The following is a 15,040-nucleotide window of genomic DNA, read 5'->3' as shown; positions in this document are numbered from 1 at the left end:
CCTGGAATACTGCCGACCAGCTGTTCTAGGTGGTACAGATTGCTGCCACCACCACCAATCCCCACCACCTATAACAGCTGATTAGCAGTATTCCAGGAGGAATACCCCTCCCCCCTGCTGCAGCATTCACTCTATAAGACGCACAGACATTTCCACCCACTTTTTGGGGTGGAAAAAGTGTGTTTTATTGTTTGAAAAATACAGTAATTTTGAAAAGGTACAGAAATAGTTCAGGTAAGTGCTTCCTTTATCCCTACTATTTATTTCTTTTTTTAAAGAGTATTGGAAGGCTTTCACACATTACATTGTTAGCCTTCAACAAATGTTTTATTTCCCTAGAGAGCTTTTAAATTCAAGAGTGACATAGAAGGTATTCTTAGGAACTTGTTTTAAAAATGTGGGTCAGTCCCAGGCCTTGTTTGAATTGTACTAAGCCATCAAGATCAACAAAAAAGAAAGCCTGTAAGCTGGGATCATCCTACAAGTGTAAAGTACTAGGAATCACCTAGGAGTGTGACTAAAAGCAGAACAGTGACACGTGGACAGGTGTTTTTTTTTTAATTGTTATGTCAGAGTGCCCATAGACCATGATTGGGATTCCATAGAGAAAGTTAGAATTGAATGTCTGGAAATTTATTCCTACTACTGGTATAAATTAGAGGTGCATTCTGATAATTCACTATGCAAGGAGTCCTTTTGAAACTGTGGTATTCAAAAGTTGTGTTCTCGCTCCAGTTGAACAAGGATTGCTGCAGGATAAAGGATTGTTACAACAATGACTCAATGATGTCTCTTTGTATTAAATAAATGTTTTATTGGAACAGTGAATTTTTGCAGGTCATTCAAGGTGTATACCAGTCATTATGCTATGTTGTATAAAGGAACAACTTAAAATACAAAATGTGTCTATGGATCCAAAAGTATTGGAAAAAGTGAAGATCTGTGAATGTGTAAGAAATAATTGGCCACATTCAGAAATCACAGTTAACTAAATTCTTTGTTGAACTATGGCTTACAAATTTGTAAGTATTATCTTTGAGAATCATATAGTTGAAGCAGGACTTCCAGAGAGAAGTAGAAAGAGAAATTCTGGATATTTATATGTGAAGTATGCAGAATATAAAGATACCTTCTGAGAATCCAAGCTGAGGTTTCTGCAATTCGTGAACCTCCCTAGCTAACATAGCATAAAAGAAGAGAAACAAGCTGAAGTTTTTTCTTCATGGATACAGCTGCCATTGTTCAACTACTTCTGTTAGCAGAAGCAACCAAGTGGGAACGATCAAACAGTATGCTGTTCATCAAAAGAATTTTGGCTTACCATAACTCTAAATGAAGCAAGCTGAGTTAAAAGACAGCAGGCTAATATCTGCAGTTTTATGACTATATTAAACTCTACTGATTCTGATAAGGGGAAGTGTTTAATTATGGTTTTATGTTTTTTTTTCAAATTGCAGAAATATAGACATGTGGATAATATCATGTTTGAGAACCATACAATTGCAGATCGTTTCTTGGACTTCTGGAGAAAAACAGGAAATCAACATTTTGGATATCTATATGGGAGGTACACAGAACATAAAGACATTCCTCTGGGTATTCGAGCTGAGGTTTCTGCCATCTATGAACCTCCACAGGTATCAAATCCTACTCTGAAATCCCCTGACTTGCTCTATTTAGAAGAATGCCTGGGAAACAACATTTCTCTTGTATTTTTTGATAATTGAAGTAGAAAAAATTCGTTGACGTATTTTGGGGAGAAGAATTTTGCTATGAACAGTCTTGCTTTCAAAAGAAACAAACTTTATTTCAGTCTGAACATTTGCACGTTCATGTGAAATTAAATCTCTTTAGGTGTGTTTATATTAAAGGTTTGGAGGCTCTTTATTAACTTATACTTTATAAATAATTGCTCTCCTCTAATCTGAAAAAAATGTCTATGCATGCTTCTTTCTGTTTCTGCTGAAAATTATGCCTGCACAATTTTATATGGTTGAGGAAGATAGGTTGCCAAGTATGCATTGATCTGTAACAGATAAGGATTTATATTGCAAGTGTGGATGTTTTTAATCTAACACCATGCTGAGCTGAAAGCTTGAATGATACGCTAAAGAACATTAGGTACATCAAACTGAGTCAGCAACAGGAATCTATTTCTTTCTATAAATTAGAATTTGTCCCTCACATTGGCAAGTCAGCCAGTCTCAGTTGTTAAGCAAGTCATACAACAATGGCAGAGCTTGATGTTGCTACTTTGAGATCTTCATCAACAACATTTCTATTGCTATTGTTGGTAAATTGTTGATAAAGTTCTACTTTGAGATCTTCATCAACATTTCTATTGCTATTGTTGATTGTTGACTCTTGTCCTAGCCAAGGTGTTGTCAAATCATCCACATACATGCAGAAGCCCTTGAAACAGCGTTGGCGAGGGGGCAGTATCTTGGCATTTTGAGTTTGTAAAGGGCGCCACTCAATGGTTTATACAGCTCAATAAATTGGTAAGCTTAGGGTGCCTTCGATTTTTTTCAAAACTGCAATTTCATGTTAAGTCATCAGGTGGCACTGTTCACTGAGTACTGAAGGGTGATTTAGATGGAGCAATAACTAGTTATAACTGTAGAGTTTATCATAATTGTTAGCAATCATAGTAAAGAGGAAAAGTTAATGTAGACTTCTGCTCTAACTAGGTTTCCACATTTTAATCATGATCTGGAAATCAAGCCAATTATTCATCATTGCCATCAGTTTTAATTTTTCTTGAATTCTGGAATGTAAGCAGAAACTCAAAGGGAATTTGCTGATAGGCATAAGATATATGCAAAAGTCCAATTAAACAGAGAACAATTTCCTTCCACGCAACCACCCATCCATCACATTTCTATGCCATCCATCTTACCAATTGACTTTACATAAATTAGGGTAAGTGAAAAAACTGTGGCTTCTCTGCCCATATGTTGGACTTTAGAACAAATCCCTATCCCTGTGTCAGTAGCCCTACTTCCTGAAAGACCAAATAGAATAGGAAAGGTATAAACTGGAGGTATTTTTGAGAATAGAAGTGTTTTCCTTATTCCTTTTTTTAAAGAGACAATAAAGCATTACTATAGCCATTTCTTGTATTCTCCATTTTCTAAAATGGAAATCAAGTTCCATGACTTTGCATAATGTTAGGGCTTCTTTCCTCTAAGAAATAAGATGTGGGTTTTGCAAAAAGCAAAAGTAAGGTGCAAGAAAGTGGGCTTTTTTTGAAAAGAAACTAAGGAATGCTTACAAGATTACATAAGAAAAGAGAAATATAACTTCACTCTGTTTTTGTGGACTTTTGGATATATCTTATGCATACATTCTCTTTGAGTTTCTTCCTATGTATAGAATTCTAGAAGCATTATAAAAGATGCTTATTATTAGGAAGAAACTAAGTAGAGTTTTGCAATCTTGGGTTCAACAGTTTTGTAATGCAGACTGAGGTCACCCAGCTAGCTTTGTGCCTGAGGCAAGAATAGAATTCAGAAATTTCCAGTGTCTTAGCTACTACACCAACCTGGTTGTATACACAGATCCATATATTTGTTTCAGTTTTAAATTTGGGGCTAGCCTACTGCTGTGCCAGAATGGTTTTTTCTTCATCCTGATTGGTTGGGAGTCTTGGTCTGTGTTTATTGGTCTTGGAGTTTGCTGTGTTCTGCTTGATTGGTGTGTCTAATATCTTCTGTCTGTTTTGTGGCTCTTTTTGTATCTTGATTGGCTGGCAACATTGTGTTCCTTTATTGGAGGCCTTTTGTGCAGCTTGGCTCCGGGTAAATGGACGGCTATCAGTTATTAGGAAGCTAGGTTTCATCTGGGTGCCTGGTTGGATGTGTTTGAGCTGGAGGTATCGGGGGGATCTGTTTGTGCTCAGGTGTTTGCCTGGCTTGTGGTGTAGAGATTTTTTTGTTTGTGAGTGCAGGTTTCCAACTAATCGACAGTCTGGTGGAGTCATCTCTTCTATTCATGCTTTTAGGTCTTTCTTCAATCTCTATGGCTTCTCTGATAATTCTGTGGCTGGGGTTTTCTATAGTGGCTAGGGTTTTGGTGCCATTGAAGTTGATGCTATAACCTGTGGCTTTCATGTGTTGGACTAGTGAGGAAGTGTGTTCCAGCTTTTTTTACTGCATTTTTGTGTTCATCCAGGAGGGTACTTAGTCTTCTACTGGTCTGTCCAATGTATGTGGCAGGGCATGATGCACAGGGGACTTCATATATGCCTTGGTTTTCCAGGACAATTTTATCTTTGGGGTTTCTTAGGATGGCTGCTACTTTTCTGTCTGTTTTGAAGGCAGTTTTGAAACCATTCTGACACAACAGTAGGCTAGTGGTTCCAACGCATTCTGACATATAGTCAATGCTAAAGATTAAGGTGGGACAAGAAGCAATGGATGGAAACTAATCAAGGAGAGAACTAGCCTATTCCTATCAGAACGATTAATCAGTGAAATTTCAGAGATTCTGGGTGCTCCATCACCAGAGGTTTTTAAACCATTTGTCTGAAATGGTATAGGGCAGTGATGGTGAACCTTTTTGCTGTGGTGTGCCGAAAGCATGTGCATGCTGGCACCCACAATGCAGTGCACCCCCGCCCCCCTGCTCATGCGTGCACAACATCCCCACCCCGCCCCTTATCTGCATTGTGCATGTGTGCGCCTCCCAGCCCATTTGAGGCCATTTTCGCTCTCCCGGAGGTTCAAGGGAAGCCTCTACAGCCTCAGGAGGCCAAAAAACAGGCCGCCTGGAAATACCAGAAGTGCCTGTTTTCAGCTTCTGGAGGGCCTCTGGAGCCCGGAGTAGGTTGTTTTTGCCCTCCCAGAGGCTCAAGGAAAGCCTCTGGAGGCTGAAAAACAGGCTCGTTTCAGCACTTCCGGTGCAGGTAAGTTTGGCTGGGACTTGCATGCTTGCACAAATGGCTCTGTTTCATAGGTTCGCCATGTATAGGGTCTCCTACTTGAGCAGTTTTGGACTAGAAGACCTCCTAAGTCCCTTCCAACTCTGTTATTCTGATTCTTGAAAGTAAATCTGATTTTATCAGGAAAGCATACATGTTCTAAACATTACATGAATGCAGGTCTGTTATATGCATAAGTGAAACTTCTGTAAATGGGACAAAATAGCTTGTCTGTTTTCATTCTCCTGGTATCTCCTCATTGTGGAAAATGTTATTTTCCCTTTCAGATGCTAACGTCTGCCTGTTAAAAGTTAGTTCTCTAATGCTGTTTGTTTGTTTTTTTTATTTTAGATTGGTACACAAAATAGTCTAGAGCTCCTGGAAGACCCAAAAGCAGAGATTGTGGATGAGATTGCTGCAAAACTTGGTCTAAGAAAGGTATCAAAATACATTTGAGTTGAAATGCTGAAGTAAATGTCTTTATACAAGTGAAGAAAACCTTACTAAGTACCAAATCATTTTGTTAATATGCAATTTATACAAACCATATTGCAATATAATTGTATTGCAGTTATGTAAAATAATATGTATTTGAAAGAAAATAAGTATTTTATAATCTGACAAACAAAAAATCCCTATCTGCTTAATGGAGGAAAAAAGGAAGAAATCCAAAAAAGAAATAAGTCTGCATTAATAAATAAATAAAACTACCCCATTATACTTAAATATAAAAGAAAAGTATTGTTTAAAGTTATGTACTGTTGAAAGTGTATAATCATCATATTTCAGTTTTTAAACAACATATATGTTTAACTTTGACTTGTATTTTGATTTTCTTTATCTAAAGACTGCCAGTGATTTTTTTTTTTAAATGTGGCACATCAGCTTTCAGATCAATAATTAATTTTCTTATATAGGTGGAGGTAATTTATATTGTTAATACCTGTTCCAGAGAAATAAAATAGATTTTATTTCCTGGAGCTTGGGCATTTGTAATCCAGGGACACTAAATTACATGATGAAATATTAATTTGGATTTATGCAAACATCTTTATCCACACATGGAATTTTTCTTTTTGGCTATAAGTTTATTTTCTCATATTTGCCAACCTTTTGGGCTGGTACATATGTTTGAGAGTGCTGTCAGTGTTGTCACAAAATGCCGGGAAGGGCTATGTCACAAAATAATATTTTCACACAAAACAAGTCAGCATGATTATAAAAAAGTAACAATTGAAAAAAGAATCCAAAGGTGAGACAAGTGGGAATGAGCTTAAAATAGAAAACTCGCTCTTTTGATCACATAGCATTATTTATATATTTGGATTGAATAACATTCCAGTTGATCTTTTAGCAGTTTACAGTTTTTTCTTTCAGTAATTAGAATTAAAATACTTGTATATAAGTTATAGTGAAGTAAAATATAATTCCAATAAAAACCCTTGAGCTCAATACTCATCAAACTCCTTTCAGTTTGGATCAGCCACATTTCCATTCCACCCACAGAAACTGTGTAGAAGAGCCATATTTTTTACCATTCCCTCAAGCACCAATAGGGATGGATTATCCTTACCTGTAGGCAGGGGTCCCCAAACCCCAGTCCATAGACTGGCACCAGGTCATGGTATGCCAGAAACTGGTCCACACAAACAACCAAAGCCCCATCCACGGGAACCAGCATGCAAAACCATCCCTTTCCGGTCCACAGAACCAGTCCCTGGTGCCCAAAAGATTGGGGGCGGCTGCTCTAGGGATAATGTTTTGTAGAAGAAGCCGTAACAGAGGGTGCTCTTGACAATATTTTCTCAAAAATGGGACCCATAACATGCCTTTCCTCACAGATCTTCACCTGTTGATCAGATTCCATAAGCAGGCAGTCTTGAAAGATGCACAGCTGCTAATCCAGAAAGATCTGAATGAAAAGATTTGATGTTGCTTTTTAGATTAACTAATATAAAAATTGAATCTTGAGAGCAGCTCTGTGAACTGCTCTTGATTTTACTGTGTAAATCATAGAAGACTAAGTACCATTTTTTTTTTTAATAAGGAGGGTGAGAAGTAGGAACCCTGTAGAAGTCATCAGATCTTTTCATAAGGGAGCCTAAAACTGCAGGTCTTACCAGCTGGCACTATAAAATGTATTCAAATGAGGTCTGCAATGCTAGCGAAATATTTTTTCCCCCAGACAGCTGTGAAGCATATTTTCCCTAAGGGATTTATATAACGAGGCCATATTGTACTAACTAGTATGGGCAACATTTTTAAATAAAACAAGACAGAAAAATAAATATATATGTACTGTGTTTTAAGGTTGGCTGGATATTCACAGATCTGGTTTCAGAGGACACACGGAAGGGGACTGTTCGCTACAGCCGAAACAAAGTAAGAATTTTTTCCTCTTTAATTTGCTTCTGGTTTTACAGCAAATATTGCATCATTTATATACATAATTCATAGGAACGGGAGTTCAAAAGGAATCCTGTGATGGATATGTAGGATTTTTAAACAGAAGGAATATGTAGCACATTTTAATACTATATCTCACAACATATTTCCCTTTCCTTTCAATAAAAAGCTAAAGTCTCATCTGAATTGGAATTTGTTCTTGGCAATAATCTGCACAGCTCCATATAGTTTTCTTGGCAAAAAATATGGAAATGGTTTACTTTTTTCCAAGGTGGCTTTTTGTGACTTCTGGTCTGTAGCCCTGCATGTCTTCCATCAAAATAGTAACCAGGCCTGAAGCCATTTAGCTTCTGAACACTGACAAGGTGAGCTGAATCCTGTCACCCGCTGAGACTTTTTTAAAACAAAACTTCCCTAGCAGTCATCTTGCTTGTAGTGTTTTTTTTTAAAAGATTTCTTTTCTGTGAAAATAACATATCATTATACCATATCTCTATAATGCATTTGGTTAAACTATAATATCTGCCAAGAAATTTGGTTGTACAATTATGACAACAGCTTACATACTCTATCACCTAAAAGTAAACTGAATATCTAATAACTGAATGTTCCCCACATTTATTCCAGTCCTTTCATGCTAATCAGTTTTCCATTTTTTTTCCTAATTTCAACCCTTCCAATATCTTCTATAATATTTTAATAAATATCTTAGCTGGACATTATTTTGAGATCAAAACTGAACAGAAAAGTGTAACAATTTCTATCACTCTTTTTCCACCTTGATAAAGTTAAAATATAGAGACCAAGTCTAAAACTAAAGCTGATAACATCTTACCACTGAGACACTACCAAATACTAGAGAGATCAAAATTTATGGTAGTTTTATTTTTATAGTGGTATATTGGTTCCTTGGGAAGTCAGGCAGTATGAAAACCTTAGGAATAACCCATATTAATTGTTCGCAATTTTGTAAAAATGTTAGGTCATTTAAGTATACATGCTGGTAAAGACCTGTTGAAAGGTTGCTGATAGAAAGGGTAAATATTTAAAATTGGTCCTAAATGTTCTCAACTAGAAATCAAATAGATAAACATGATTTCTTTTTCATTTTCAAATCTAATTTCCCAATTCCCTAAAGTGCTTGCTTAAATTATCTATTATACAAAGCCCAGATTCTGCTTATAATTTCTCATATCAAGGAATACCAAATACCCTAATCTCAATTATTCTTCTGTTCTGTCAGAACACATCATAAGGGTAAAGTAATGAAAATGCACAGCTTTGAGAATCACCTGATAACTGGCTAATCTTTTTCCAGGATGATAATCTATGCTTGATATTAATTTATAGTTTTTAAAAAATAAATCTTGTTAGGTTTCCTTAAAAATACTCACATATGTTGTGTTGTCTTTTCTTCCTCTTTAGGATAACTATTTCCTTAGTGCAGAAGAATGCATTACAGCTGGGCATTTTCAGAACCAGCAGCCAAACATATGCCGCTTGTCTCCAGATGGACATTTTGGATCTAAGTTTGTGACTGTTGTGGCTACAGGTAACAATAAAATACTGTACTTATTCTCCTTAACCTGAACAGTTCTTGTCTATCTTCCTCCCTGAGGTAAAAAGCAAGGTTTTTCAGATACCAGAAATGTTCAGAATCAGACACAATATTTGCTCTACATTCTGACTTTTCTGCTTACAAAAATGTCAGAGTATATGCTTAGGCATGTTGGATGGCAAAACAGAAGCAGGATTTTTCAGTAATAGTTCCTTAACTATAGAATTAGTTCTATAAAGAAGTTCACCTGCTGTCTATTCTGTTATTTTTAGTGCAAGGCAAATAATTTTTTATTCCTGTAGGTCTTTTTAATCTGTTTATATTACTGCTGCATATGGCCTATTTTAGTAGTTTTATTCCCGCTGCGTTTAACTACTATTTCAGTCAACCATTTTATTATATTTTTGCATGGGTATTTTGGATATTGGCAACTTAACACTATTTAGAAATATGTAAATATAGGAAAGTTGCCAGGGTACATGAATTGGTGATTGATTTCAGATGTCACTTTCAACTTTTTTTTGCCTTCTTATAACACAGATTCTTTTCTACTAGTTTATGTTGCTATAACTCATATTGTTTAAACTGGCAAGCTGTACTGTAATTATATTGAAATTTATTCCTTGCTAAATATTTTTCATCCAAGTATCTTTAGTTCTAAATCCACAATCTAGTCTCTTACAATTTTCAAATACAGGGCATCCTTGACTTACAACCACAATTGAACCCAACATTTCTGTTATAGAGACATTTCTTAAATAAGTTTTACCCCATTTTATAACATTTCTTGCCACCGTTGTTAAGTGAATCACTGAAATTGTTAAGTTAGTAACCCAGTTGTTAAGTGAATCTGGCTTCCCCGTTGACTTTGCTTGTGAGGTCACAAAGACACAGCAACTGTCATAAATATGAACCAGTTACCAAGCATCTGAATTTTAATCATATGACCATAGGGATGCTGCCCAGGTTGTAATTGTGAAAAATGGTCATTAGTCACTTTATTCAGTGCCATTTTAACTTTGACTGGTCATAAATAAATGTAAAGTCAAGGACTACCTTTACAGCCATGGATCCTAATGTGCTCCTGCATCTGTAGAAGAAAGGTTAACTTCACCCAACTGTAGTCCCTATCCCTTTTATTTTGACCAATCACATGCATTCCCCCCCCCCCAAAGAATCCATAAGAATATGTTTTCAAAATTAGAACTGCAGAGCAAAAGAGAATAGGTGAACCCTATTATTTGGCTAAAGCTTTTTTTTTTCCACAAAAAAAAATCCATACATATACATGTCTGATAGGTAATTTCATAGCTTCTTAAAATGTCATGGTCTGCAGGTACTTAATATTTCATTTAATTTTGTAGTTGATACCATTGAAATGATAGTAACACACATTTACAATTTATGCAGTAAAACATTCACTGAGTGGGCTTCAATTAGTTGGTTGATTATATTAATTACTTTTGTTCTTCTGTTTTGGTTGCTCTAAGAAAACCCAACAGCAAAATTTTGATTTAAATCTTAAATGAGTATACCAAAGATAATTTTTCAAAAGGCAACTGCATTTTGTTTTTATCTGAAAATGTTTTGCTTCTTATCCAAGAAGCTTCTTCAGTACTGACTGTCAGAACTGAGGAAACCTCTTGTTTTCTTTAAGAAAAAACAAAATCCTGTTCCTTTTGAAAAAGCACTTTTGGGACAACCATGACCTGGATGACCGACATTCTCCATAGAATACTCTTACATAAATACTCTTTAACGAGTAGCAGCTATTCCAGCTGCTAACCAGAGGAAAGCTGTAATGGCTTCTACATTAGTAATACATGCGTTGTGATCATTCAAAGATGCTCAGAAAAATAGAACAGAAATAATAGAAGGATGTAATAGAAAGTCACATTTGAGTTTCTTTGTGATTTGCTTGCTCCTAGCTCAAGTCTTTCTATCCTTCTCCCACAAATTGAGATTTAGATAGAAGAGGATGATAATATGGTACTTTTGTAGATTTTTTTCCCCTCATGATGCTTGGTTTTCTCTGAGGCCAATTCACAAGATTCTTTTTAATTAATGAACTGTTATATAATGTGCTTCCTAAAACATAGTAATCCATGTCATTAGATTACTTGCTTGTCAGCAGCTGAATAGAAACCTCAGGGCTACTACTGCACTTTCACCATTATTTGAAATTAATTAAGTGAAATACTTAGTAATATTTTAGATTTTGCTTATCTTAATTTTTTTAAAAAGTTAATTTTGGACTTCTGCAGATGCCTCAACACCTGTTGGTGTTGTTTTGCAGTTTCCTTTGTAGAGTCACATCATTATAGAGTAATTTACTCCAAAGGCTGTATTTGTCTTATATGTCCAATGCAAGATTGTCTTTTAAGAATATTACAAATGATCTCTTTATATAAAATGGTAGTAGACAAATTGGATAACACCGGAATCTTTGACTCTGTGTTTACCTCATTGTATTAAATATTAAAGTTTATTACTACTATGCTTTTTAAAAACTAAGCTGCACTTAACATGTGCTGCATTCATTCACTTTTTTAGCAATAGACAGATGGAGATAAGGTTGAGAAGAATGAGCAAGTTTCTACAGCTGGTGTTTGCACAGATGACATAATCAGCACTGTTTATTTGAGTAGGATAAGTGGCAGCAGCTTATATTTTAGAGACAGGCTTCTAAAGAAAACTGAGCTCTTGTAAATAGGAGGATGCAATTTTCAGAGACAACAAAAACATTAGGAAATTTTCATTCAACACATTGAGTTCATGACAGAACTGCTCCTGTCAGCAGAATTAAAAGATGAATTCTTTCCTCTGGACATCTTTAAATCTGAGTATAGGACCTGATTTTAAGAATGGAAAGAGAGAGGAGGAGGAGGAGAAGCAATTCCTGTGTTATAAGTAGATTACCACTTGACAGTCAATTATGCCCATTTACGTATAAGCTTCATGAATGTAAAGTCACCATCTTAAAATTGATATTGTAGAGGACACTTTTAATATGAAATGAATTATATTTCAAAAAGCAGTTTTGTAACATCTGCCTTCGATTTCTAACTCGGCAAAAGCTCACCAAAATTAAAACACAAGTAAATATAGGAAAATTATGTCAACCTAAAGAATTCTGCTTTTCGGTGGAATGATTTAACTTGCTATGCAAAGTTTTGAACATTTAGGAAGAACTTGTACAGAAAAATGAATCATTGAGGGGGGTTGTGGTAAATGATTACATGGTTTTATTTATTATTTAAAACTTTTATGTAGACTAGATATTTTTATGTTTAGTGTTGTCAGGCAGTCACTCTTGAGAATAGGGTGGTGCAAGAAACGATAGGGGCAACACATTATGGGAATATGATCCTGCTGCTTTGCAAGCTGTACTGGTTGCCAGCTTGCTTCTGGGGGCAATTCAGGATGCTAGTTATCGCTTTAAAACCCTTCCTGGCATAGAGCCTACTATCTCAGAGATTTCCAGTTGCTTCTGCCCATCTGGTTTGGTCCAGCAGAGTGGTGTGCTCTGAGTCTCATCAATTAAAAAATACATTGTTACAGAAAGCCAGCCTTCTTGGTTGCAATTTCTGCCCTGCGCCATGATCTTCCCCCAGACATTTGTGTGGCTCCTGCCCTTATGTCTGTCAGGAAATTACTGAAGATCTGATTGTTCTCCCAGGCTTTGAATATAGATGATTATGGAGTCTCTTTTTAGTTTGGGATTAGTTTTGGTTTGTTTGTTTGTTGTGCTTTGCTCTTTTGGACGTTTGTATTTGAATAAGTTGGTTTTTAGTTGCCAGCTATTTAAAATTAAATTTTGGGAGTTGGGTGACAACTAAATAATAAAGACTATTATAAAGAATAAAAGTAGAAATGACAGCAATGAGGACTGCTAGGATTGAAGTCACTAAGTGTTGTAGTCAAGTGGCATTGCATTTTATGGCACATTACTTAGTGAAATTCCAGTTGCAATTACTGTCATTAAGCAAGGACTACCTGTAATATTTATAAATGCCCATTTGATCTTAGATAAGGTACTGTGAGCAGGTTATAGAAGAAGAATTGGGAAGGACACAATGCTCAGTTCTACCTTTATAAAAATCAACTTCACAGAAAAAAAAAGGAATCAGTTTATTTAATCTTTCAAAAATGATGTAAACATGATATATGATGCTCTGTGCATTATTTTCTAATAAACAACGTATCTTTTTTTTTAAATCCCCTATATGTGGTCCTTTGGATAGTGCTATATCATTCATCATTTGAAAACTTTTAAGCCCAGATTCTAGAAAAAGTCTGTTCTGTCGGGGCAATAAACTCTGAATTGATGCTGAATTTCTTAATGAAATAACATGTTCTTCATAAAATCAGTGATAGCCCATCTAGCAGCTTGAGGCGTGTTCTATCGTAACTCTGTCAAACCTCTCTTCTTAAAATATCTCTGTTTCAGGGGGTCCCGACAACCAAGTCCACTTTGAAGGCTACCAAGTATCCAATCAGTGCATGGCTCTAGTGCGTGATGAATGTTTGTTGCCATGCCGTGATGCTCCAGAACTCGGCTATGCAAAGGAATCCAGCAGTGAACAATATGTGCCTGATGTCTTCTATAAGGTAAATATTCATAACCTACATCTCTGTTAACATATGACTTCTGTGAAGACCAGTAAAGATTCATAGTTTATCTGTAGTTTTCAGAGTCTTGCAAGCCATAGATGATTTCATTCACTTATGATCTAGAGAGAAGGAGCAGCTTGAATCAGGAGGGTTTCATAAGTATATGGGATCTGGTCCAACTCATAGCTTACAACCTTGTGCTTTTTTATTTTTGTTTTATTAGCCAACCAAGGCAAGTTCTTAGTTTTGCTTTCATTCATGTAAAGTACTGTATTTCAAGCAGTTCTTCGTTAAAGGAAGTTTACTTTCCCTCATTCTGCTACTTCCTATCCTTTCTTATAAGGAGGGTAAGGTCCTTATGGTGGTAAGCATGAAAACAAGAACTAGGGTTGACATTAGCAGTTTTCCAATATCTAAGGGGCTGCCACTAAGAAGAAGTGTATGTCAGCCTATTCACCAAAGCACCAGAGGGCAGGATAAGAAGCAATGGGTTGAAACTAAGCAAGGAGAGAAGCAACTTAGAACTAAGAAGAAATTTCTTGACAGTTAGAACAATTAATCAATGGAACAACTTACTTCCAAAAGTTGTGCCTGCGCCAACACTGGAGGTTTTTAAGAAGCTACTAGACAACCCTTTTGAAATGATACAGAGTTTCCTGCTTGAGTAAGGGTTGGACTGGAAGACCTCCAAGATCTCTTCCCACTCCATTATTTTGTTAGTCATAAAACATAAGCCTGTTTTATGGGCACTCAGCCGTGCATGCTAAAGGTTCTTTTCTTCTAAATAAGTATATGTTTGCGGCCTGTAATTTTGGTGAAATTCCTGCAGTGCTGTTTCTATATTTCTTTCTTACTTAGAATTAAGTAAGGAGTTAATTACACTAGCTGATATTCTTTCTTGGGTGATGTTTTTTCTCTTTAGCCTTTTTGGGAAGCCATTTCTTCCAGAAAGGCATGTCTCTTCCTATTCCTCTTTTTTCTTCAGTGGTTTTGGGACCACTACCAATTCTGATTCTGGCTTTCCCGGAACCAAGAAACCTTCAGAGTTAGTGCTGCCTAGAATCCAATTTTTTTTTGGTTGCCAGCTATCCTCCTCCTTTCCAGAAGTCTCTCTTTCAGTGTCTGGCTCTTCTGCCTTTTGCCCTCAATGTTACTTTTTTAAAATTCTAGATATAAATTGTTTTTGTATATTTTTCCACTCCAAACCAGATTTCTGCTAATTAGTGATATAGTTTTGAATACTTTTGCTTATTGGCTTTACATCCATGAAGAGATGAATGCCTATTAAATCTTTGGTTTTTATGTATTTTTCAGTTGGATTAAAATATTTCATGTTTTTAATTCATTAAATTTGCTTTTAAGATATTGTGTCAAATACCTCAGCTTGTATATTTTATTCCCAACATAATCTTTCTCTTATATGAATGACCTTAAGGTAAGCATAGGACCAGCCTCTCAGAATTTAAAAAGAATCTATATTGATATACAGCCACTAATCCTATCAGTGCTAACTAGAACTAATAAATCCATAGGATGCCATT

The 15,040-nt window shown here is 35.9% G+C and overlaps 1 protein-coding gene across 1 annotated transcript in view; it reads left to right on the top strand.

Moving 5' to 3' along the window:
* Nucleotides 1-15,040, top strand: part of NPLOC4 (NPL4 homolog, ubiquitin recognition factor) — a 49,555-nt gene that overhangs the window by 18,673 nt on the left and 15,842 nt on the right. Inside the window, exons 8-12 of the mRNA XM_026701752.2 lie at nucleotides 1,458-1,637; nucleotides 5,273-5,359; nucleotides 7,232-7,303; nucleotides 8,753-8,879; nucleotides 13,336-13,496. Coding sequence (XP_026557537.1) covers nucleotides 1,458-1,637; nucleotides 5,273-5,359; nucleotides 7,232-7,303; nucleotides 8,753-8,879; nucleotides 13,336-13,496 — 627 coding nt within the window. The remainder of the gene's footprint in view (nucleotides 1-1,457; nucleotides 1,638-5,272; nucleotides 5,360-7,231; nucleotides 7,304-8,752; nucleotides 8,880-13,335; nucleotides 13,497-15,040) is intronic.

The sequence above is a fragment of the Pseudonaja textilis genome, chromosome 2 (assembly GCF_049901715.1).
Source record: "Pseudonaja textilis isolate UNSWEBS1 chromosome 2, rPseTex1.2, whole genome shotgun sequence".
Lineage (NCBI taxonomy): Eukaryota > Metazoa > Chordata > Lepidosauria > Squamata > Elapidae > Pseudonaja > Pseudonaja textilis.
Note: the sequence above shows the minus strand (reverse complement) of the source record. Positions and strands in the feature narration are given on the sequence as shown.